The sequence below is a fragment of the Canis lupus genome, chromosome 1 (genome assembly GCF_003254725.2).
Source record: "Canis lupus dingo isolate Sandy chromosome 1, ASM325472v2, whole genome shotgun sequence".
NCBI lineage: Eukaryota > Metazoa > Chordata > Mammalia > Carnivora > Canidae > Canis > Canis lupus.
The window spans coordinates 107,560,668-107,584,693 of NC_064243.1; the positions used below are offsets into that span (position 1 = coordinate 107,560,668).

A 24,026-nucleotide genomic window follows, 5' to 3' on the forward strand; every position below is an offset into this window, starting at 1 on the left:
GGCCTGCTGCGAAGAAAAAATACAGGTCAATATCCAGGGGCCATCATTTATACAGCAGGTGGACATATGACTCAGGATTGGCCATATCAGAGCAAACCAGACTAAACTAGTGTTCGGCCTACACTATGCAGCAGATCCAAGGTGGCACCCTAGAATTTTCTAGCTAGAGGCTGCAGCTAAGACTTCTCTTGTCTCTGATTTTGCTTGTTTAAACAACAAATTTAGGGGCACCTGGGTGGCTCAGTCGTTTAAGCGTCTGCCTTCGGCTCAAGTCATGATCTCAGGGTCCTGGGACCAAGCCCTGCTTCAGGCTCCCTGCTCATGGGGGAGCCTGCTTCTCCCTCTCCCTCTGCCCCTCCCCCTGCTTGTACTCTCTCACTATCTCTCTGTCAAATAAATAAGTAAAATATTTAAAAATAAATAAACAACAAATTTCTTGTCTTAGAGCCGTAGGCTAGAAGTCTGAAATCAAGGTGTCAGCAGGGCATGCTCCTTCCAAAGGCACAAAGGAAGGGTCTGTTCCCAGGCATCTGATATTCCCTTGACTAGTGGGAGCAGAACTCCAGCTGTTCCCATGGCATTCTTGCTGTGTGTGTCTGTGTCCATATGGCCCCAGCTTCCTGGATGATAACACATGTCTCTATCCCGAGAGATCTGTCCCCCTGTTTCCTGCCTGAATGACAGCCTTCCTGCATTTCGTGCCGCCTCTGCCCCCCTTCAATTCAAGCTGGCAGCATTTCTGCTGAGCTGATTTCCTGGATCCACATGTCCTACGCCTGATCTCTTAGCAAACCGGTGGTCCAGCCACACCCTTGGGATTCTCTCCAGAATTCTGGTTTCTTTTTAATGGAGGGCTCTTTTCTTTTCTTTTCTTTTCTTTTCTTTTCTTTTCTTTTCTTTTCTTTTCTTTTCTTTTCTTTTCTTTTTTTCTTTTCTTTCTTTTCTTCTTTCCCTTCCCTTCCCTTCCCTTCCCTTCCCTTCCCTTCCCTTCCCTTCCTTCCCTTCCCTTCCCTTTTCTCTCCTTCTTCTTCATTTAACTCTGTCCTCCTGAACTTTAAGTTCTTAAGGCTAGAAGTCCATGATCGAGGTGTCATCAGGGCCATGCTCCCTCTGAAGGAACCAGGGAAGGTTCTGTTTCAGGCCTCTGTCCCAGCTTCTAGCAGATCCTTGGCTCGTGGCTGCCCCACTCCAGTTATCACATGACATTGTCCCTATGTGTGTCGTCCATCTGGTTTTGAGGACGAGAGAGAGCTCACAAAGCCCTTTCAAAGGCCAACCCAAACTGATCCTCTTGACAGTTTTTTTTTCAAGATTTTACTTATTTATTAATGAGAGACACACAGAGAGAGACAGAGACATAGAGGAAGAAGCAGGCTCCCTGTGGGAAGCCTGATGCAGGACTCAATCCCAGGACCCCGGGATCATGACTTGAGCCAAAGGCAGACACTCAACCACTGAGCCACCTAGGTGCTCCATTCTCTTGACAATTTAGTTAATACATCTCATTCCTCCTTTTGCTGTGTCTAAGCTGAGTCAGAGTTGTTTTTCACCACAAGGAATCCAGAGTGAACAACCCAGCTCCTGACTACCAGTACAAAGAAGCTGGGTGTGTCCAGGACATGTGGGTGTTTGTGAGGCTGTGGCTCTGGATTCAAGCAGGGTAACTGATGGAAATGAGGCCAGACAGGCAGGTAGGGCCTCAAACACCTTTGCCCTGATGGTGCTTGGAGGCATGGGAGGACTGCATCAGCTCTGGCTGCAGAAAGATCCCAGATCCCTCTGAGTCAGTGGTGAACTTACTGGAAAGGGCAAGACTAGAGGCCAAGAGGTTCAGGGGAGAGAGAAAGGTGGGGGGAGCCCAGTGTTGGAGCCTCTAGGTGTTTCTTATCCCCCCAGGTCCCCCTCGCCCGGCCTCGCATGAGTGCTCGGGAGCAGATGGAGAGAATACGCAGAAACCAGGAGTTTGGACGGCCTCTCCCTCGCCCAGCCTCCCCCCGGCTTCTCACTCTGGGGAGAACACTGTCCCCAGCCAGACGCCAGCCTGATGCAGAACAAAGGGTGAGGGGGACAGAGGGTGCAAGGTGGGGCAGTAGGGTGGTAATGGATCTTCTGTTCCTAGTGTGAGCATCCGTTTCTCTGTAAGGGGATTTCCCTACCTCTTTGCCCAGAGCTGGGTTTCCAGATTCACCCCAACATGTACCTGTGCTGATGCCTCCCCTAGTGGGGTAGGGGTAGGGGTAGGGGCAGAGACCTCTTCACCAATGTTCTTCTTTCAGGATGGGGGTCACAGATCTGTGGGCCTAGCCTGTCTTTCTTAGTGACTATATGTTATCAAAGGGAAAAAATAAATGAGCAAGGAAGGAAATGGTTATACTCATACTGTCACAATGGGGAGAGAATTCCAGATCCAAAGATAAGAGTCTCTCGGCACGACGGTTTCATCGAAGACTTCTAGGGAGGAATTAAACTAGTCATCGGCAGGGTGGTTTAACAGCTGGAATTATTTTTGTAATCAGGAGGTGGTGTCTCAGTCAGCTGACACCAGATGTTTATCTCTGTGTCTAGTTAGTTTTAGGGCAACAAGCAGTTCAGATAATTGTTTATGAGGCAAAAATTGTGAATTGGGAGGGCCTGTTCCTGGCTTTGTCACGAGCAGATGAGGGTGATCTGGATCATTCAAGCTACCCTGCTTGAATCCAGAGCCACAGCCTCACATCTGTAAGTCCTGTGTAGGTCATATGAAGAAGAGGGGCTCTGCACTAAGTCATTTCCCAGAACGCAAAAGGATGTGTGTTGGGGGGATGAGGTGGGATATTCTTCACCCTTGCTGTTTTCCAGGACTGCATGAAAAATTAAACATTGTCCCTGGGGCAATTTCATTCCCTTTCTGAGCCCTATTCATTTCACCCTCCAAATGAGAATGTGGGAATTTCCAGGTGAGGCATTTTAATGCCCTAATTCCTTTGCAGCCTGTCCAGGGACACTCAGGAGCTCCCAAATGGCTCAGAAGCTCTGGATCCTGGAGCAGGTATAGAACTGGGACTGGGAGGGGGAGAAGCAGGAAATCAGTTTGCCAAAGGGAAAGTATTACTGCTGTCTTTTGAGTACTCGGGTACAGACTGAAGAACCTTTTAGAGATTCTTGAATTCCTGGGGCATCAGAAAGCCCTAGGTCCGCATGATAACTGCAGCTCCCCAAACTGCAGAACTGGGGGTATAGCAAACTCTGCTCCTGCGTCAGGAAAGCAGGTGGACTTTAGTCGGGAATAGACTACAAATCCCACAATGCACGCGGACGTTTATGAAGGCCACGCCGTGTTTAAGGTCCTCTAGGGACACATGCTTGGGACTACAACTCCCAGAAAGACGCGCGTGGCACTGCGGTACTAGCTAACTGTAGAAGACCCCAAATCTCTTTTTTTAAGATTTTATTTATTTATTTATTCTTGATAGACAGAGATAGAGGGGCAGAGACTTAAGCAGAGGGAGAGAGGGGCAGAGACTTAAGCAGAGGGAGAAGCAGGCTCCACGCAGGGAGCCCGATGCAGGACTCGATCCCGGGACTCCAGGATCACGCCCTGGGGCAAAGGCAGGCGCTAAACCGCTGAGCCACCCAGGGATCCCTCTCTCTTTTTTTCTAGCCCCAGGAACACCACCCCTTATTTGCCGACAGCCGAAGGTCACCGGGAGCGAGTCCTCAGCCTCTCTCATGCTCTGGCTACTGAGGCGTCGCAGTGGCACAGATTGATGACAGGTGAGGGGCTGGGGGACCTTGGACTCCTGGGTTTTAGGGAAGAGGGAGCCAGAGCCTGGAGTCCTTGCTGGTCGGAGGAGTGTGAGAGCTGCTGGGAATCCTATGTCTGGATGAGAAGAGTGCCGTAGAGGGCTTGGGAGTTCCAGATCCCAGGCAGGAGGGGACAGGGGTTCAAGACTCCTGGGTCAGGGGGGCGGGGGAAGGGAGTGGGGCCAGACCTGTGGGTCTGAGGGAGGATGGGACTGGGGGCTCGACTCCTCGGTCTGAGAGGAAAGGGGTCCCCAAGTTTGCCATTCTCACTTCCCACTCGTGCTGTCTAGGTGGAAACTTGGACTCCCGAGGAGACCCTCTTCCCCCTGCGCCGCCGCCTCCGTCAGACCCCACCCCCCAGGGGACCTCGCCCCCGAGATCTCCAGTGGCTAATTCCCACTCAGCCGGGTTCTCCCGCGGAGGTGGGGAGCGCGGCGCAGGCCCCGCCTCCTGGGAGCCCACGTGGGAATCCGGGACCGCCCCCCCGGCCCTGACCCAGGAGGAGGGGGCGTGGCCTCTGCGAGTCACGCTGCTGCAGTCCAGCTTCTGACCCGCCCCAGCGCCGCAGCCAATCGGAGCGGGAGGGGCGTGACCCGGGGGTACCGCCCCGAGACGGGAGCCGCTCTCGGCGCCGGGGGGCGTGATCTGGTCCCCGCGGTGGCCTAGGGTGGGAGACGTTTCCAGGGCCAAAGTTTGGTTTTCCCAACACTTGTCCAAATTCGGATTAAAACTTTGAACTTTTAGTCAATAAATTTCTGTCTGTTTGGGGTTGTGACACTGGGGTCTCTTCAGGGCGGAGCTGGAGCCGTGGCCTCCTGCGTCCTGACGGTCTGAAACCTGTAGGTCTGGAAAAGGAGGAGAAGCAGGGCCTAGATTCCTGGGTCTGAGGGAGGAGGGGGTTGGATGCCGTAAATCCTGAGTTTGAAGAAGGAGGGGATTGGGGGCCCAGACTCCTGGGTCCGAGAGTGGAGGGGCTGGGGACCCGGACTCCTGGGCCTGAGGGTCTGAGAGTAGAGGGGCTGGGGGCCTGGGCTCCTAGGTCTGACGGAGGAGGGGCTGGTTGCCTGGGCTCCTGAGTCTGAGGGAGGAGGAGCTGAGGCCCCAGACAACTGGGTCTGAGGGAGGAGGGGGCGGGGGCAAACTTCCAGGCTTCTGGCCTTCCTGGCAACGCCCCCCCAGGGCCGGCCTTCCAGGATCCAGCCCCTATTTATGGTTCTGCTCCACGGCCTCACTGGACTGTGGAGGTGGAAAGAAGCAGAGTGAGTGACAGGGAGAGTCAGACAGAAGCAGGATGGCAACAGGGACGCGCTATGCCGGGAAGGTGGTGGTTGTGACAGGAGGCGGGCGCGGCATTGGAGCCGGGATCGCGAGAGCCTTCGGTGAGGAGGGGTCTGGCGAGTCAGGGTCTGGCTGCTTGGGGAATATTAGAGATTGGGAGCGGAGGGACCCTGGGAACTAGTGGGTGTGGGAACTTCAGTACTGGAGTCAAGATTCTTAGCCTATAAAAACCCAATTTGCAATGTTAATGAAAGGGTTGACAGCCTAAGCCTGGGGCCTGAGCTTTTGGCAGTTCTCCAAAAATGGTTACTCTCTTTTTCTGGGTCTCAGTTATTCTATCTACAAAGTGGGGGTGGCTGGGGGAATGTGGCTTGCAGGTTTCGGGTTTATTATGGAACCCAGGGATGGGGGCTCAGGAACCCCAGCAGGCACCTACAGTGGCCAAGGAGAATATGGGTCAAGTCTTCTGCCCTTTGCTCTAGAGGAACATCATGGGACTTTGGGGTCATGAGGGGAACGTTTGGAAAGATGGGCCCCACTCCAGGTGGCCACAGGAGGGCAGCAGAGGCCTTTGCCAAGATCTGTGCTGGAGTAACCTGTTTTTCCATTCTCAGTGCAAAACGGGGCCCAAGTGGTTATCTGTGACAAAGATGGTGAGTGAGCGTCCCTTGGTCCTCACCCCAGCCCCCTCCTCCCTCACACCCAGGAGTCTGGGCCCCCAGGCCCTTTCCTCTCTCAGACCCAAGAATCAGGACCCCAGCCCCTCCTCCCTCAGACCTAGGAGTCTGGACCCCAGCCCTTCTCTCCCTGCAGAGTCTGGGGGCCGGGCCCTGGAGCAGGAGCTTACTGGAACTGTCTTTATCCTCTGTGATGTGACCCGGGAGAAAGATGTGCAGGTGAGCTATTCTTGACCCTGTCTGGCCCCAAAGACTGCTGCTCCGGACTTTCCCTGATTCTGCTGGCCAGGTTCTGGGTCTCCTGCAAAGTTTCTCCTTTATCTCTCACTATGGAGCTCTTGTCACACCTGTCACATAGACTGGAACAACAACAACAAAAATCCCTCACAGTGGATCTCCTTCTGGAAGAGTCTTCCTCTCCCGCCTCTGGGATTCTATCCGTTCACTTCGGTCAATGTCTCTCTGATGTCCACCCTCTGCCCCCCACCCGGACACCAGGTCTCTGCAGTGTGAATATATCCAGCCCTCTGGTGATTTAGGGGAAGCCCCCACTTCCTGTAGCTCCCTTCACCTTGGCTGTGATCCACCTCCCCCTCTTTCCCCCTTTGCTTTTTTTTTTTTTTTTCCCCTTTGCTTTTGGGAGTCCAGGCTCCTCAAGACTGGGTGCCAACCCTGCTCACTTACCTCTTTGTCCTCAGACTCTCATTTCTGAGACCGTCCGTCGTTTTGGCCGTCTGGATTGTGTAGTCAACAACGCTGGCTACCGTGAGTTGTGTGGCCCACAGGCCATTCTCCCTTGGTGTCCACCCACCTCCCAGCTTCCATCCCTTCCTTTCCCTCCCCCTCAGTTCCCCATCTGTCTTCTCCATCCCCTTTCCCATCCCCCTGTCTCCTTGGATGGGACAGTACAGCCCTGGAAGGCCCTGCACTGGGGCTCACATGGATGGCTGGTTCCATCCTGGCCTCAGTTCTTCTGTTTCTAGAATGGGAATGATGATCATGAACAACAGAGTTGTTGTGGGTATTGAATAAGATAAACTACTCGGCCTCATAATTATCACAAATATCTTGAAGAAACAGCTCCCATCTTGTGGTCTCAATTTGCTTATCTATGAAGTGATGGCAATGACCCTTCCCTTTGCTGATGACTATGAAGGTATCCTCATGAGTGTGGTTTTTTAGGTCCTCTTCAAGGTCCCCTTTGAAGGGGAAATGCTGTCAGTTTAACGACTTACCCTTCATAAGAATCTCTCATGTTGGTAAGCCAGGGCTCAGAGAGATGAACTGATTGCACTGAGGTCACACAGCAAGGCCTGTCATAAGAGTGACATCCTCTTCAGCTGCACAACGTGCCCCGCTGCTTATTGTTGGCTTTTTTTAAGATTTTATTTATTTATTCATGAGAGACACAGAGAGGGAGAGGCAGAGACACAGGCAGAGGGAGAAGCAGGCTCCATGCAGGGAGCCTGATGGGGGGACTCCATCCCGGGTCACGCCCTGGGCTGAAGGCAGCACTAAACCGCTGAGCCACCCAGGCTGCACAACCCTCCCACCCCCTCCACCGCTGCGTATTGGCTGGGCAACTTTAAGCAAGTGGCTCACCCTCTCTGGGCTGCATTTTCCTCCTTATATTGTTGTAAAGATCAAAGAGATGGCGAATACCAGTTCATCCTTTCTCTCTGTATCCTTTGTACATTTGAGACATATTTACTGAATGCCTACCATGTCCCAAGTTCTTTCCTAGGGGCTGGGGAGTTGGCAGTGAAAAAAAAAATTTTTTTAAGATTTATTCATGAAAGATGCACAGAGAGAGGCAGAGACATAGGCAGAGAAGCAGGCTCCCCTTTGGGAACCCAATGTGGGACTTGATCCCTGGGATAGTGACCTGAGCCAAAGGCAGACGCTTAGCCACTGAGCCACCCAGGTGTCTGGCAGTGAACGCAATAGATAGAACATTCTAGTCTTCTTGGGATTCACGTTCTTGAGTAAGAAAAATAGGCCAGAAATGATAGTTAATCTGCCTCATCCATGGATTCCTGTGTTTGTGAAGTCACCAACTTGCAAAAAAATTTTTTTTGTAATCTCAGCATCAGTACTCACTATGCTTTCCATGTATTTGTGGACAAGTATGGAGTAGCAACAAAAATTCCCTTTGCCTGAAGCACATGTTCTCAGTTAAGGTCAAACTAGGTGTAGCTGTGCCCTCTGATTTCAGAGGATGGAGACTATGGAAGTGCAAGGAGCTGCCCTGGGGCCCACTGGATGGGTTAAAATTCCAACACTGCCGGCTTCTAGCCAATCTCTTAACATCTCTGAGCCTTGTTTCTTTGTTTGCAAAATAAATAAAATGGAGTCTATTTTATTGTTTTTAGGATTAGGAGTTGTTTTTAGGATTTAAGACTATGTTCTAGGATTATTGTTTTTTAGAATTAGGAGTTTTTAGGATTTAAGACTATAATCTGTTAGATATGCAAATATCTATATGCCTGTGTGTATACACATGTCTATGTGCATACATATATATAGTGTCAGCCAGTTTGGGCTCCTGGAACAGAAATACCACCTAAGGGGAGGGCTCAGACAACAAACATTTACTTCTCACAGATTTGGAGGCTAGGAAATCCCAAGATCCAAGTGCCAGCATATTCGTGTCTGGTGAGGGCCTGCTTCTTGCTGGGTCTAAGTGCACTAATCCCATTCATGAGAGGTCCATCCTCTCCACTTAAAATCCCCTTCTGGGACACCTGGGTGGCTCAGTGGTGGAGCATCTGCCTTCGGCTCAGGTCGTGATCCCGGGATCCTGGGATCAAGTCCCACATCAGGGTCCCTGATGGGAGCCTGCTTCTCTCTCTGCCTGTGTCTCTCTCTGTGTCTCTCATGAATAAATAAATAAAATATTTTAAAAATAATAAAATAAGAATATTTAAAATAATAATAATAATAATAAAATAAAATCTCCTCCCATAGGTTTCACCTCCAAGTGCCATTGCATGGAAGGTTAGGATTTCAACATATGAATCTCGGGGGGTGGGGAAACGCATTTAGTCTGTAATATTACATACTATTATATAATATGTACCTCTTTCCCAGAGGAACAGTGGTGAATATTCCCTAATTCAGTATTCACTGGAACTTTATAGACTATAACTGCCTTGAATAATGAGAATAGACTATATATACTAGCATGTTTGGTGGTGATAAAGGCTATAAAGAGAAATAAAATTGGGGCACCCGGCTGGCTCAGTTGGTGGAGGCTGCAACTCTTGGTCTCGGGGTCGTGAATTTAAGCCCCACATTAGGCATAGAGCTTACTTAAAACAAAACAAGCTGTTTAGGGTCTAGAGAATGGCAGGAGCTTTTTGTTTGTTTGGTTTTTTTTCCAGAGGCTGGGTTTTTTTTGTTTGTTTTAAAGATTTAATTTATTTATTCATGAGAGACACAGAGAGAGAACAGCAAGCGCTCAACCGCTGAGCCACCCAGGTGTCCCAAGGGGCTGTTTTAAACAGGATCCAGGGTCGGTTCCCTGAAGATATTTGAATAGATCCTTGAAGGAAGCCAAGCCACAAGCCCTGGGTCCTTGGGGAGGAACAATCCAAGATTCCCTCAGCTTCCTGCCTGCCATCTTGTTTTCCCCCTTCATTGTGCCTTCCTCCCCTGGCCTCCTAAAGCCTTGGAGCCTTCAAGGTGGCCTCTCCCCACTGCCTGTGTTTTCTCCTAATTCTTATTCCCCTATCTTTCCACCTCCTTTTCCTCTGAACATTGATTTTTCTGTCCCTCCACCCACACCCCCTCCCCTCCCACCAATTCCTCCTATTTATTTTACAAATATGTTATGGGGCTAAGTATTAGGCCCAAATATTGACTCCTGAGAGAAAAACTTTTTTAAGATTTTTTTTTTTAAATTCATGAGAAAAAGAGAGGCAGAAACACAGGCAGAGGGAGAAGCAGGCTCCATGCAGGGAGCCCGATGGGGACTCGATCCTGGGTCTCCAGGATCACACCCTGGGCAGAAGAAGGCAGCACCAAACCGCTGAGCCACCCAGGCTGCCCCCCCGCCTTTTTTTAAATTTTGTTTCTTTATTCATAGAGGGGCAGAGACACAGACAGAGGGAGAAGCAGGCTCCATGCAGGAAGCCTGATGCGGGACTCAATCCCAGGTCTCCAGGATCACACCCCAGGCTGCAGGCGGCGCCAAACCGCTATGCCACCGGGGCTGCCCTGGGCTGCCCTTTTATAAAGATTTAATTTAATTTTTATTTTTACTATTTTTAAAAAATAGATTAATTAATTAATTAATTTTTATTTATTTATTCATGAGAGACACAAAGAGAGGCAGAGGGAAGAGCAGACTCCCTGTGGGGAGCCCGATATGGGACTCCATCCCTGGATCTGAGCCAAAGGCAGATAGATGCTCAACCACTGAGCTACCCAGGTGCCCTTTAAAGATTTTATTTTCAAGTAATCTCTGCATCCAATCTCAAATTTACAACTCTGACCCAGACAGCCAGACACTCTGACTTGGGAAATTTCCTTGTTTTGTTTTTTTTTAAACTAAGGTCCACACCCAACAAAGGGCTTGAACTCACAACCCTGAAATCAAGACCTGAGATCATGTGTTGGATGCTCTACCCACTGAGCCACTCAGGCGCTCCCAGCTTTGGGTGGAACTTTCTCAGCCCGAGAGCCAAGTGTTGTCCTTCTGTAGATAAGGAGACTGAGACACAGAGAGGCAAAGTGACTTACTAAAAAGTCACACAGCCAGAAGTGGCAGAGGCTCATATTGGAAGCTGGGACTTCTGGCCTGAGACCGCTTTTTAATTCACCTCCTTTCTTCCCTGTGATCCCTGCCCCTCTTGTCAGCCACCCCCGACCGGACCATATCTTCATTTCTTCCCTGTGTCACTCCCTCATTCCTTCTGCTTCTGTGTCTCCCACCCCCTCCCTTAGATCCACCTCCGCAGTGGCCCGAGGAGACCTCTGCCGAGGGCTTCAGGCAGCTGTTGGAGCTGAACCTGCTGGGGACATACACCGTGACCAAGGTGAGAACTATGGCCCAAGCTGTCAGGCCAGGTGGCCTCCTGACCGGGAGATTGTCAGACCCACTTCTTCTTGGAGCAGAATGTTTCTGCTGCGTTGCTTATTCCAAAAGGACTCTAACTTTATAGCCAATATATGGGTGCTAATCCCTACATCCAGCAGAAGCTAGCTGTGTGGTGACCTGGCCCAGTCTTCTTAGGGACCTTCTAGAACCTTCTAAAGTGGTGTGCTGATATAGAGTTGGGGAGTAATAGGAATAAGGGTGGGATGGAGGGGCAGGAGGAGGGATTGAGGCGAGGAGTCAATGAGAGGCAGTTACAGCTTTGCCACCCAGCAAATAGCCATGGGGAACAATGAGTTTTTCCCCTTACCACCCTACCCTCTGAATCTTCCCATAAAAGCCTCCTACTTACCATTGTAGTTGAAATGCCAGCTCTTCAGAATGGCCTCTCCTTCCCAACCGTTCATGCTTCTGTGGCACTCACACATACATATTTATTCTCTGCAACAGCTTATTTATTTTCATCATAGCACACTTTAATTCATTCAGCAAATATTTGTTTAGTACCAGCCATGTGCTGAGCATTGTGCATCCAGCACAAGACAAACATCCTTGCCCCTGGGGAGCTGACATGCTAACGGGGGAGACAGTAGGTGAGCAAGTAAATAGATCTTAATGTCAGCGAGTGATAAGTGCCATGCATGAGAGTGATGGACAGGTGCAAATGCTGTTTTTTTATAAAATGTTTTTTAAAATTTATGATAGAGAGAGAGAGAGAGAGGCAGAGACACAGGCAGAGGGAGAAGCAGGCCCCATGCCAGGAGCCTGATGCGGGACTCGATCCCGGCACTCCAAGATCGCACCCTGGGCCAAAGGCAGGCGCGAAACCGCTGAGCCACCCAGGGATCCCTGTTTTTTAATAAAAATTTTTTAAAAATTTTATGTATTTATTCATGGGAGACTCAGAGAGAGAGGCAGAAACACAGGCAGAGGGAGAAGTAGGCTCCCTGCAGGGAATCTGATGCTGGACTCAATCCCAGGACCCCGGGATCATGCCCTGAGCCAAGGGCAGACGCTCAACAACTGAGCCACCCAGGTGTCCCAAAACTTTTTTTTTAAGCAGGCTCCATGCCCAGCGTGGAGCCCAATGTGGGGCTTGAACTCATGACCCTGAGATTGAGACCTGAGTTGAGATCAATAGTCAGATGCTGAACTAACTGAGCCACCTGGGTGCCCATATGAAACTTTTTATTTTGACATTTTGCAAGCATACACAAAAGTGGAGAGATGTACTGAATTCCTCACACCCGTCACCCAGCATTATCAACATTCTGTCATTCCTCCTGTGGACTCTTCATTTTTTTCTTTCTTTTCTTTTAAGATCTGTTTATTTGTTTTAGGGAGGGGAAGGGCAAAGAGAGAGGGAGAGAAGCAGACTCCCCACTGAGCACAGAGCCTCATGTGGGGCTCTATCTCAGGACCCTGAGATCATGATCTGAGCCAAAATCAACAGTCTGATGTTCAACCAACTGAGCTACCCAAGTGCCTCTTTTGCTGGAGCTTTTTATTTTTATTTATTTTATTTTTTTTAAAGATTTTATTTATTTATTCATGAGAGACACAGAGAGACAGAGACACAGGCAGAGAGAGAAGCAGGCTCCTCACAGGGAGCCCAACGCAGGACTTGATCCCCAGATCGGGATCACACCCTGAGCCAAAGGCAGATGCTCAATCACTGAGCCACCCAGGAATCCCTTGCTGGAGCTTTTTAAAGCAAATCTCAGACATATTTTACATGTGTGTCATTTAGTATGTGTCTTTACCAGATGAGGTTTTTTTGTTTGTTTGTTTAAGAGTATTTATGTGCTGCTCTTTTAGACAGGGTGGAGGTAGTCAGAAGGCTTCTCTGAGAGGTGACATTTGAGTCAGACCTCAAGGATGTGTGTGAGGCAGAGTGGTCCAGCAGAGAACAGCCTGTGCAAAGGCCCTGGGGTGGGAACTGCTCCGAGTGTAGGAGGAATAACAGGAGGTGAGAGTATAAAGGGGACAAAAGAACCTAGATCGTATCTGGCCTTGTCAACCATGGAGAGGATTTTGCTTTGGTACTTGAGCCTGGAGCCAAGGAAGTGAGCTGCTGTAAATGGCAACCAGCGGCCACATGGGGAACAGGCAGGGGGCAAGGGCTTTGGCAGTGTGCCCAGGGAGGGCACTGACTGGATGGTCCAGGCAGGAGGTGATTTGAATCCCACGAGGCCATTGGGTGGCTGTGGATTTGGTGGGAAGTATTCTGATTCTGGACCCATTTTGAAGGTAGTATTGTCAGGGTTTCCTTGTAGACTAGATGTGGGGGTGGATTTGAGAAAGAAAGGAGTGGGGGTTTTGGCTTATGTTCCCCCCACACACACACACCACCACCACTGCCGCTAGCAACTAGTGGGACTGAGTTGCCATGCATTGCTATGAGGAAGCCTGGGGAGGAGCAGGTGGGGTCAGAGACCTTTTGAGTTAGCAGGGCCTGGCAGGGGAAAGGGGCGCGGTGTGGTGGAGAGGGAGAGGAGCTGCCCAGCACAGGTTTACGTGGGATTCTTGGATCTGGGGTGAGGGGAGAGGCCTGGAGTCATCAGCTGGGAGCTCACCAACCAGCTTGAAGCTGGAGTAGATCATAAAAGCCAGTGCAGACACAAGAGGGGAGGAGGCCCAGGAGGGTGGGGTGGGGGTGTGGTCACTGGTGAGGAAACTCACAAACTCTCTTTGGTGTCTCACTTGAGATTCAGGTGAAATGTTTCTGGGCAGTTGGGTGGCCTTGTTCAACCTGTGAACCCTTGCTCCTTTTTTTTTTTTTTTTTTTTTTTTTTTAAGATTTTGTTCATTCATTTGAAAGAAGAGCACAAGCAGGGAGAGCAGCAGACAGAGGGAGAGGGAGGAGCTGGCTGCTCGTTGGGCAGGGAGCCCAATGCAGGGCTCCATACTAGGACCCCGGGATCATGACCCAAGCAGACGCTTCACCAACTGAGCCACCCAGGCACCCCTGAACTCTTGCCTCTGTCCCCAACTTGTGTCACCCCTAAGATTGGCATCTCCATACAATAAGATATACCCACTGTATCCCATAAAGGGAGTATATATGTAATTATATAATATATATGTAATTTTACATATCTCTCTCAGTGCCCAGCATTTAAAAAGAGAGAGATTTCTCCTAAACAGCCCTATTTCTGGTTTTTCTTTTTTTTTTAATTTTTTAAAATTTATTTATGATAGTCACAGAGAGAGAGAGAGAGAGAGAGAGAGAGGCAGAGACATAGGAAGAGGGAGAAGCAGGCTCCATGCACCGGGAGCCCAACGTGGGATTCGATCCCAGGTCTCCAGGATTGCGCCCTGGGCCAAAGGCAGGTGCCAAACCGCTGCGCCACCCAGGGATCCCATTTCTGGTTTTCCTTGAAAGATTGGCAAAGTGGGGACTCCTGTGTGGCTCAGTGGTTGAGCATCTGCCTTTGGCTCAGGGCGGGTTCCCAGAGTTCTGGGATCGAGTCCCACATCGGGCTTTGCGCAGGGAGCCTGCTTCTCCCTCTGACTATGTCTCTGCCTCTCTCTGTGTGTCTCTCATTAATAAATAAATAAAATCTTTAAAAAAAAAAAAAAAGGAAAGAAAGATTGGCAAAGTGGACCCACAGGGCAGAGTGACAGTCTGCTAAATATGGCAGGACTCGCCATTATACCCCAGTCCCCACCTCTCCCTGTGGGGCTATCTGACTCTCTTACCTGTCAGTGGCTGGAACAGAAGCCTCACATAGGAGTAAAGGGTCCAGATCCAATCCCTGCCTGCCTCAGTTCTCTGCCACTTCCTCCCTGCAATGTGGCAACTTACTCAGCCTGTCAGCACTTTGGTTTCTCCTGTGAAAAAAATGAGGCTTAATAAATGGTACCTAATTCGCAGGGTTGTTCCTGAGAATTGAATGAGAGTAAAATACCCATGAAGAGCTTAGAGCATGCCTGGCACAGGGTTTCTGGTCTGTGCATTTTTATTTGCCTATCACAAACATTGCCCCATTCTTTTTCCTGCGGCCAATCTCCCTAACTCAGGTTGAGGTCACTGAAATATACGTTGGGCAAATGAAGCCTGGCAGAAGCAGAAGGGAAAAGGTGAGGTTGGATGCTGGAACCCTGAGTGGGAGGGAAGGAAGTGGAGCACAGGGTGTTTCATTTACCAAAAAATGGTGTACAAAGGTACTGGGGTAGAAACCACCCATGTGCGTTTTAAGATCTAGAGACCCATCTCCATCTCCACCTTCCGCTTAGCAATTATTATTATTTTTTAAGATTTTCTTTATTTATTTGAGAGCGACAGCATGGTCATGAGCCAGGGTGGGGGCGGGAGGGCAGAGGGAGAGGGAGAAGCAGGTCCCCCACTGAGCAGGGAGCTCAACGAAGATGATGCAGAGGCTCCATCCCAGGACCCCCGAGCTGAAGGCAGCCACTTAACAGACTGAGCCACCCAGGCACCCCTCTATTTATCTATTTTTGAAGATTTTACTTCTGAAATAATCTCTTCACCCCACGTGGGGCTCAAACCTACAACCCCGAGATCAACAGTTGGATGCTCCACTGACTGAGCCTGCCAGGCGCCCCATCCAAGCTCTTTCAATTCACCCAGTTGGTCTCTATTGTATTATTACAATTAGTTCCTTTGCCTTGGCTCCAGACACCACCTGCCTATTGCATGTGGTTTTCCAGAGGGCAGAGACTGTCTGCTTGTCCACGCCTCTGTCCCGGTACCCAAAACTCTGCCCGTTGCAAAGAAATCTGTCAGCATGAGTAAGTTGCTGCCTTTACCACCATGATTAAAACAATCATCAGGGGCACCTGGGTGGCTCAGTCGGTTAAGGGTCTGCCTTTGGTTCAGGTCATGATCCCAGAGTCCTAGATCAAGTCTCTCAGCCAGCCCACTGCTCAGCAGGGAATCTGCTTCTCCCTCTCTCTCTGCCTGCCACTCCCCTTGCTTGTTCTCTCTCTCTCTCTCTCTCTCTCTGTCAAATAAATAAATAAAATCCTCGATGTTAAGAGATCACTCTAGGGGCGCCTGGCTGGCTCAGTTTGTAGAGCATCCGACTCTCTTTTTTTAATTTAAAATCAATTAATTAACATATAATGTATTGGGACACCTGGGTGGTTCAGTGGTTAAGGATCGGCCTTCGGCTAAGGGCATAATCCTGGAGTTTCAGGATGGAATCCCACACTGGGCTCTCTGCATGGAGCCTGCTTCTCCCTCTGCCTATGTCTCTGCTTCTCTTTCTGTGTCTCTCATGAATAAATAAATTAAAAACCTTAAAAAATATATAATGTATTATTGGTTTCAGAGGTAGAGTTCAGTGATTATCAGTCTTATATAACACCCAGTGCTCATTACACAATGTGTCCTCCTTAGTGCCCATCATCCAGTGACCCCCATCCCTCCTGCCCCCTCCCCTCCAGCAACCCTGTTTGTTTCCTATGATTTAATCTCTTAGGGTTTGTCTCCCTCTATGATTTCGCCTTGTTTTCTTTGTTCCTCTCTTCCCCTATGATCCTCTGTTTTGTTTCTTAAATTCTACATTTGAGTGAGATCTATGATAATTATCTTTCTCTAATTGACTTATTTCACTTAGTGTAATATCCTCTAGTTCCATCCATGTTGTTGCAAATGGCAAGATTTTTTTTTTTGATGGCTGAGTAGTAGTCCATTTTATATATAGACCACATCTTCTTTATCCATTCATCTGTTGATGGACATCGGGGCTCTTTCCACAGTTTGACTATTGTGGACATTGCCACTATAAGCATTGGGTTACAAGTGCCCCTTTGGATCACTACATCTGTATCTTTGGGGTAAATTCCTAGTAGTGCAATTGCTAGGTTGTAGAGTAGCTCTATTTTCAACTTTTTGAGGAGTCTCCATACTGTTTTCCAGAGTGGCTGCACCAGTTTGCATTCCCACCAACAATGTATGAGGGATCCCCTTTCTCCACATCCTTGCCAACATCTGTTGTTTTCTGACTTGTTAATTTTAGTCATTGTGACTGGTGTGAGGTGGTATCTCACTGTGGTTTTGATTTGTATTTCCCTGATGCTGAGTGATGTTGAGCATGTGTTCATGTGTCTGTTGGCCATTTGTAGGTCTTTTAAGAAATGTCTGTTCATGTCTTCTGCCCATTTCTTGACTGGATTATTTGTTCTTTGGGTGTTGAGTTTGATAAGTTCTTTATAGATTTTGGATACTAGCCCTTTATCTTATAAGACACTTGCAAATATTTTCTCCCATTCTATTGGTTGTCTTTTGGTTTTGTCAACTGTTACCTTTGGTGTGCAGAAGCTTTTTATCTTGGGCAGCCCGGGTGGCTCAGCGGTTTAGCGCCCCTTCAGCCCAGGGTGTGATCCTGGAGAGTCCCACGTCGGGCTCCCTGCATGGAGCCTGCTTCTCCCTCTGCCTGTGTCTCTGCCTCTCTCTCTCTGCATCTCTCATGAATAAGTAAATATTTTTTTAAAAAGGCTTTTATCTTGATGAAGTCCGTAGTTCATTTTGGCCTTTGTTTCCCTTGCCTGTGGAGATGTGTCTACCAAGAAGTTGCTGCGGCCAAGGTCACAAAGATTGCTGCCTATGTTTTCCTCTAGGATTTTGATAGATTCCTGTTTCATACTTAGGTCTTTCATCCATTTCAAGTCTATTTTTGTGTATGGTGTGAGGAAATGGCCCAGTTTCATTCTTCTGCATGTGGCTGTCCATTTTTCCCAATACCATTTTTGAGACTTTTTTCCATTGGATATTCTTTCTTGCTTTGTTGAAGATGAGTTGACCATAGAGTTGAGGGTCCATTTCTGGGTTCTCTATTCTGTTACGTTGATCTATGTGTCTGTTTTTGTGCCAGTACCATACTGTCTTGATGATCACAGCTTTGTAATATAGCTTCCATTTCTTTGCATCTTCCTCGATTTTTCTTTTTTTTGAGATTTTATTTATATACTCATGAGAGACACAGAGAGGCAGAGACAGAAGCAGGCTCCGTGCAGGGAGTCCAATGTGGGATTCGATTCCAGGACTCCAGGATCACACCCTGGGCCAAAGGCAGGTGCTCAACCACTGGAGCCACCCAGGCATCCCTCAGCTTTTTTCATGAGTGTTCTATAGTTTTCTGAGTACAGATCCTTTGCCTCTTTGGTTAGATCTGTTCCTAGGTATCTTATGGTTTTTGGTGCAATGGTAAATGAGATCAACTCCTTAATTTCTCTTTCTTCTGTCTCATGGTTAGTGTATAGAAATTCAGCTGACTTCTGTGCATTGATTTTATATCCTGCCACTTTGCTAAAGTCTTGTAAATTCTAGCAATTTTGGGGTGGAGTCTTTTGAGTTTTCACATGGAGTATCATGTCATCTGCGAAGAGTGGGAGTTTCACTTCTTTGCCTTTTATTTCTTTTTGTTGTCTGATTCCTGAGGCTAGGACTTCCAGCACTATGTTGAACAACAGTGCTGAGAGTGAACATCCCTGATGTGTTCCTGACCTTAGGGGAAAAGCTCTCAACTTTTCCTCATTGAGAATGATATTCTCTGTGGGCTTTTCATGTATGGCTGTTATGATATGGAGGTATGTTGCCTCTATCCCTACACTGTGGAGAGTTTTAATCAAGAAAGGATGCTGTACTTGAGCACCCAACTCTTGATCTCAGTGTTGTGAATTTGAGCCTCACATTGGGTGTAGAGATTACTTAAAAGCAATAAATAAATAAAAATTAAAAAGCGCTCTGGCTCTTGCATACAAAACAGGTCAGAAGACAAAGTGTGGGCATTGGAAAACCAGTATTAGGAGACAGTAGCATTTGTGCAAGTAAAAAGAGGTAGCCTTCATGGCCTCACATGGTCTGGCCCCTGTTCCTCCTCTGACCTTCCCCTCCTACTGCAGTAGTCTTGTGCCAAATGCCCCAGTTCTGTCCTGCCTCAGGGCCTTTGCAAATGCTGTTCCTCCTGCCTGGCCCAGGCCCAGGATTCTCCAAGACATCTCCACAATTCATACCACAACACCCTGTTTGCAATTGCACCTACCCCAACACCCCCATTCCCCTCCTCTTGCTCTACTTTTTGTTGCCTATCCCTGTTCACACTCTAGCACATTCCTTTATGCACTTTTATTTCTTTATTGCTGCCTCCTCCAGGACTTGGCTCTGTGAGGGCAGAAGTTTCTGTCTTGTTTCCTGTGGCATCTATGGCATTTACCACAGCACCTGGCACATCCTAGGTGCTCCGTTAATGTTCATCGAATGAATAAATGAGGTAGAAAGAATTGTATAGATTCAAGAGGTCCTTAGAAGGCACAGTGGCCAGGGCTTGGTGATGAATCAGATGAGGGAGTTAAAAAAATAATTAATTAATTAATTAATTAATTAAAAAAAAGATGAGGGACTTAAGTAGAGGGAAGCTCCAGAAGGTTCTCAGAGCTCTGGCTTGAGAAGCTGGGTGGAAGTGGACCCCATGCCTGAGGCTGAAAATCAAGGAGAAAGGCAGATTCTAGGAGGAGACAGTAGAGTGAGTTTTGCACTGAACAGATAGAAATGAAGCTGCCCAGGGACGCACAGGTGGCTCAGTGGTTGGGCATCTGCCTTTGGCTTGGGGTGTGATCCCAGGTCCCAGGGTTGAGTTCCACATCTGACTCCTTGTGGGGAGCCTGCTTCTCCCTCTGCCTGTGTCTCTGCCTCTCTCCGTGTGTCTCTCATGAATAAATAAATAAAATCTTTAAAAAAAAAAAAGAAGATGCAAAGGGCAGGTGAGGAGCTCCGGAAGGTGGTTCCAGGGGAGAATTAGGATATGTTGATGGGAAAACAGCCAAGCGGGGCCTCCCCTGGCACAGCTCGGAGAGAAGCAGATCCAGGAGAAATGAAAGGTGGGAGGGAGGCTGCATGGCATCCAGGAGAGCCAGGCTCTCCTGGTCATGTGTCCAAAGGGAGGGAAGGTCAGGCCAATAAGATTCCAGCGGGATCTTGATGTGGGCTGCACAAAAGTGCTAGGTGACCTTGAAGGCAGGACTGGGAAATGGCCCAAGGAATGTGTGGGAGGGTTGAATAGGGACCATAAGGAGTATGGGACAAATATTTATTCAGTGCTAACTGTGTGCCCAGTGCCAGGACAAGGGGAGCGAATGACTCATGGTGTGCAGCCCTTAGGGACCTCACGTTTGCAGGGTGGGGGTGGGGAGGGAGTCAAACAGCTGGGTATGGGGGCAGCCCCAGTGGCGCAGCGGTTTGGCGCCGCCTGCAGCCTGGGGTGTGATCCTGGAGACCCGAAATCCAGTCCCACATCGGGCTCCCTGCATGGAGCCTGCATCTCCCTCTGCCTGTGTCTCTGCCTCTCTCTCTCTGTGTCTATGAATAAATAAATAAAATCTTAAAAAACAAACAAACAGCTGGGTAGAGAGTGAAAAGGTTTCTGAAAGTATTAGGCAAGGGCAGGGGTGGAGCCTCGGGGTAGGGGGCTGGGCCAGCCCAGGGCTGAGGGAGGCAGTAAGGGTTTCAAGGCCAATGAGAGAGAGAGAGAGAGAGAGAGAGAGAGAGAGAGAGAGAGGAAGGATGGAGGGGGGAATGGGAGTGGGGGTCAGGTCCCTGAGGAGCCACTGGAGGATTAGAATCCCTGCCCCCAGTGCCCACATAATCATGGTACTCGTGCCCATGTTATCTTAAAGTTCTTAAGACTTAGAGTTGTCAGAAATTCTCTTTTGCTTATGGGTTTTGCTCTCTGTTCACTGCTTGGCACAAGTATTGGCTTTGACAGTTGTCACATGACCCTGGGAGCGTCGCTTACCTGCTCAGTCTCCTCACCTGGCAAAAGGAGCTGTGGACAGTTCCTTTGTCTAGGGTTGTTCTGAGGATTCAATGAGCTAATGCATGTGAAGAACTGACAGTAGGGCCAGGCACATAATAGATAAATTCAATAAATTCATTTATTTATTCAAAAGATATTTATTGAGCACTATTATGTGACAGACACCTTAATACAGGGGTGAAACAAAGTAAGAAATTTCAGGGGTGCATGGGTGGCTGAGTTGGTTACGCATCTGCCTTCAGCTCAGGTCATGGTCAGGTCCTGGGATGAAGCCCTGAGTTCAGTGGGGAATCTGCTTCTCTCTCTCTTTCTCCCTCTCCCTCCCTCCCGCTGCCCCTCCTCCTGCTTATGCACATGCTCTCTCTCTCTCTCTCAAATAAATAAGATATTTAAATAAATAAATAAATAAATAAATAAATAAATAAATATAAAAATATAAAAATAAAAATAAATAAAAAATAAATAAGATGTGAGGGTGACTTTTTTTAAAAAAGATTTTATTTATACATGAGAGACACAGAAAGAGAGAGAGGCAGAGACACAGACAGAGGGAGAAGCAGGCTCCATGCAGGTAGCCTGACATGGGACTCCATCCTGGGTTCCCAGGATCAGGCCCTGAGCTGAAGGCGGCGCTAAACCACTGAGCTACCTGGGCTGCCCAGAAGGCGACATTTGAACAAGATTTGGAGCTGCTGAGGGATTAGGTTTACCCAGGACTGTCCCAGTTTAACCCTGAGAGTGGACTGAATGTCCCATGTCCTCAAAAACGCTTCAGTCCTGGGCAAACTGGAATGGCTAGTCACCCTAGTAGAGAGTTCCACGCCTATCAGAGGAAAAGTATTCCAGACTGAGGGAACAGCAAGTGCAAAGGCCCTAGGGTTGGCACACTTAGGGTTTGCTTGAGGATACAGTCCTTAGAAAAAGTGGAGGCTGTTTTAGAGGGAGTGGAGAAGGTTTGAAAGAGCTGGTAGGGTGACCCCGAGAGGGACCTAATTTAGATTCCCTGGGAACCACTTAGAGGAGGCTGCATGCACTCATTAATCTTTATCGTTAGGAACAGGTCTTGCCCAACAAGCTCAGCAGTCAAAGGAAAATAAGAGGAAGAATAGAATTTGAATTTATTCAAGGTCGTGTGTAGTGAAAGAGCTGAGAGACAGAGAGGAAGGGAAGAGAGAAAGGAAAAGAGAATTAGTTTAGGGACCTCCAGGGATCCAGGGAATTGCAGAAGAGAAGCTGGTAAAAAGCAGTGCATTTCATGAAGGGCTCTCACATCAATCACATTCTGACCACAAAGTTCTCCCTGAAACTCAGAGATACTGTCACCCCCTCGTGGATAAAAGAGCTTCTTCCCATTTCTGCAAAATATGCAGCCATCTTGCATTTTCCTATCTTGATATGGACAGGAGTTTGAGCAACATACTAAGACCCAGAGCGGAGAGACAGAGACCTAGAGAGAGAACAGGGATTGGGGGAGGGGGACAAGGACACAGAAGGGGGAAGAGAGAGAGGTAGTAGAGGAGACATAGAGAAAAATGCCTTCCAGACATGAAGAGATTCCTTAAACCTAGAGACATGGGCAAACCAGTAAAGGTGCTTCCTGGAGTTGTAGAACCTTGTTCCTACAAGGCAGCAAGATCCACTAGTGACCATACCAGGGCAATGCCATTGCTCCAGACATCAGGATGTGTTTCAGTGTGGCTGGGGGAATCCAGTGTCTGGGGGATCTGACTTTGCCTCTGTCTTCCCAGTTTGCCCTCCCCCACCTGCGGAAGAGCCAGGGGAATATTATCAACATCTCCAGTCTGGTGGGGGCCATCGGCCAGGTCCAGGCAGTTCCCTATGTGGCCACCAAGGTACCCTGCCCCTTCCCTCACTCCTTACCAGGCCCTCTGGGGACCTCAGTCCTGAGACATGACAACCTGGGACATGTTATGTACCAAGTGTCTCCAGTGAAGCAGAGCCTGGTGTATCCCATCGGGGCTGGCAGGGAGTGCATGACTACCCCATTCTGATGTCCCAGCTTGACCTCGGGGTTGGAGGAGAGAACAGGAAGGACCTCGTCTTCCCTGGACTGAATTTTCCCTCCACATCATCTTCCTCAGGGGGCAGTAACAGCCATGACCAAAGCTTTGGCCCTGGATGAGAGTCGATATGGCGTCCGGGTCAACTGGTGAGCACCTCCAAGTGGGGTGGGAAGGCTGAGAGTAAGCCTCAGAGGCCGTGTCTGTGGCACACTTCTCTGATCCCCTCTCCTCCCTTCCCACAGCATCTCCCCAGGAAACATCTGGACCCCAATGTGGGAGGGGCTGGCAGCCTTAACGCCTGACCCCGCTGCCACAGTCTTACAGGGCACAATGAACCAGGTAGGCGTAGGGGCCAGATCCAGGTGGCATGGGAGTGGCTTAGGGTGTGGCAGTCAGGCCTGGTGTTTCACTTCATTCCTCTCCCCCTTGTCTCTCCCCAGCCCCTGGGCCGCCTGGGCCAGCCAGCTGAGGTGGGGGCTGCTGCCGTGTTCCTGGCCTCTGAAGCCACCTTCTGCACCGGGATTGAGCTGCTTGTGACCGGGGGTGCAGAGCTGGGGTATGGGCAGAAGGCCATGAAGGGCACCCTCGTGGAGGTCCCCACCATCCCTTCCTGATTCCCACATTTCCACTTGGGCCTTCCTAAGATTCTCACCCACAAATTCAGTCTCCCAGATTTCAGCTTCTCCCATCCTGCCTCTTAGGTGCAGACCCCAACTCTAGACATTAAGCCCACTTACCAATGTGCCTAACCACCCCACAAGTTCCCATAAAAGTAGTTTGCAGCCAGAAGGAGGAGGTCATCACATTTTTTTTGTGCCCTGGAGTTCTGCCACGGGGGGACCGCGTCCCCACACCCAGCCCCACGCGTTCCCAGGCGTAGCCTCGACCCGAGGGACTACAGCCCCCGGCAAGCCTTGCAGCAGGCTTCTGGGAAAAGTGTCACCGGTCGGGCTCACCCCAGCTAATACGAAGGCCCGCAGGGGAAAATAAATTAAACTCTATTAGGAGATAATAATGGAGGTGAAGCAAAAGAGCCTCCTCGTTATTATCGGTCCTTAAGGGAAAGGAGTTTTGATTTCGCAGGCTGAGCGACAGGAAAGTGGCAGGCCCGCTCCAGAAGTTCTGAGGGAAGAAGCAGCTGGAGTTGAGTCCTGAGTCAGAGGGAGGAGGGCCTGGGGTCCAGATTCCTGGGTTTGGGGGAGGAGGAAACACAGGGGGGCGTGGACTCCCCAGTTTGGGCAGAGCCTACCCTGCATACCTCCGGGGGCGCTGGGGGCCCAGTCCCGGGTGAGACGTCCCAGCGAGGGTGGTGGGGCTGCATGGCTGCTGCAGATTGGCTGCGGCGGGGGTGTGCGGCAATCGCTGATTGGCTGAGGCGGGGCGG

At 49.3% G+C, this 24,026-nt stretch overlaps 2 protein-coding genes across 6 annotated transcripts in view; both read left to right on the forward strand.

Moving 5' to 3' along the window:
* Window positions 1-4,535, forward strand: part of PLEKHA4 (pleckstrin homology domain containing A4) — a 26,197-nt gene extending 21,662 nt beyond the window's left edge. For all 4 annotated transcript variants that reach the window (XM_025424367.3, XM_035711906.2, XM_035711909.2 and 1 more), the window contains 4 exons: window positions 1,897-2,058; window positions 2,970-3,028; window positions 3,641-3,753; window positions 4,074-4,535. In XM_025424367.3, coding sequence (XP_025280152.2) covers window positions 1,897-2,058; window positions 2,970-3,028; window positions 3,641-3,753; window positions 4,074-4,333 — 594 coding nt within the window. In that variant the 3' untranslated portion in view covers window positions 4,334-4,535. The remainder of the gene's footprint in view (window positions 1-1,896; window positions 2,059-2,969; window positions 3,029-3,640; window positions 3,754-4,073) is intronic.
* On the forward strand, window positions 4,490-23,431 carry HSD17B14 (hydroxysteroid 17-beta dehydrogenase 14). 2 transcript variants are annotated; one of them, XM_025424365.3, is made up of 10 exons: window positions 4,490-4,622; window positions 4,963-5,162; window positions 5,676-5,714; window positions 5,875-5,957; window positions 6,437-6,503; window positions 10,686-10,777; window positions 22,367-22,471; window positions 22,721-22,788; window positions 22,885-22,981; window positions 23,083-23,431. In XM_025424365.3, exons 2-10 carry the CDS (start codon window positions 5,075-5,077, stop codon window positions 23,254-23,256), a joined length of 813 nt encoding a protein of 270 aa, XP_025280150.1. In that variant the 5' UTR covers window positions 4,490-4,622; window positions 4,963-5,074; the 3' UTR covers window positions 23,257-23,431. The 2 variants fall into 2 exon arrangements, with proteins under 2 accessions (XP_025280150.1, XP_025280151.1); XM_025424366.3 differs by lacking the exon at window positions 22,367-22,471.
* The last annotated feature ends 595 nt before the right edge of the window (window positions 23,432-24,026 follow it).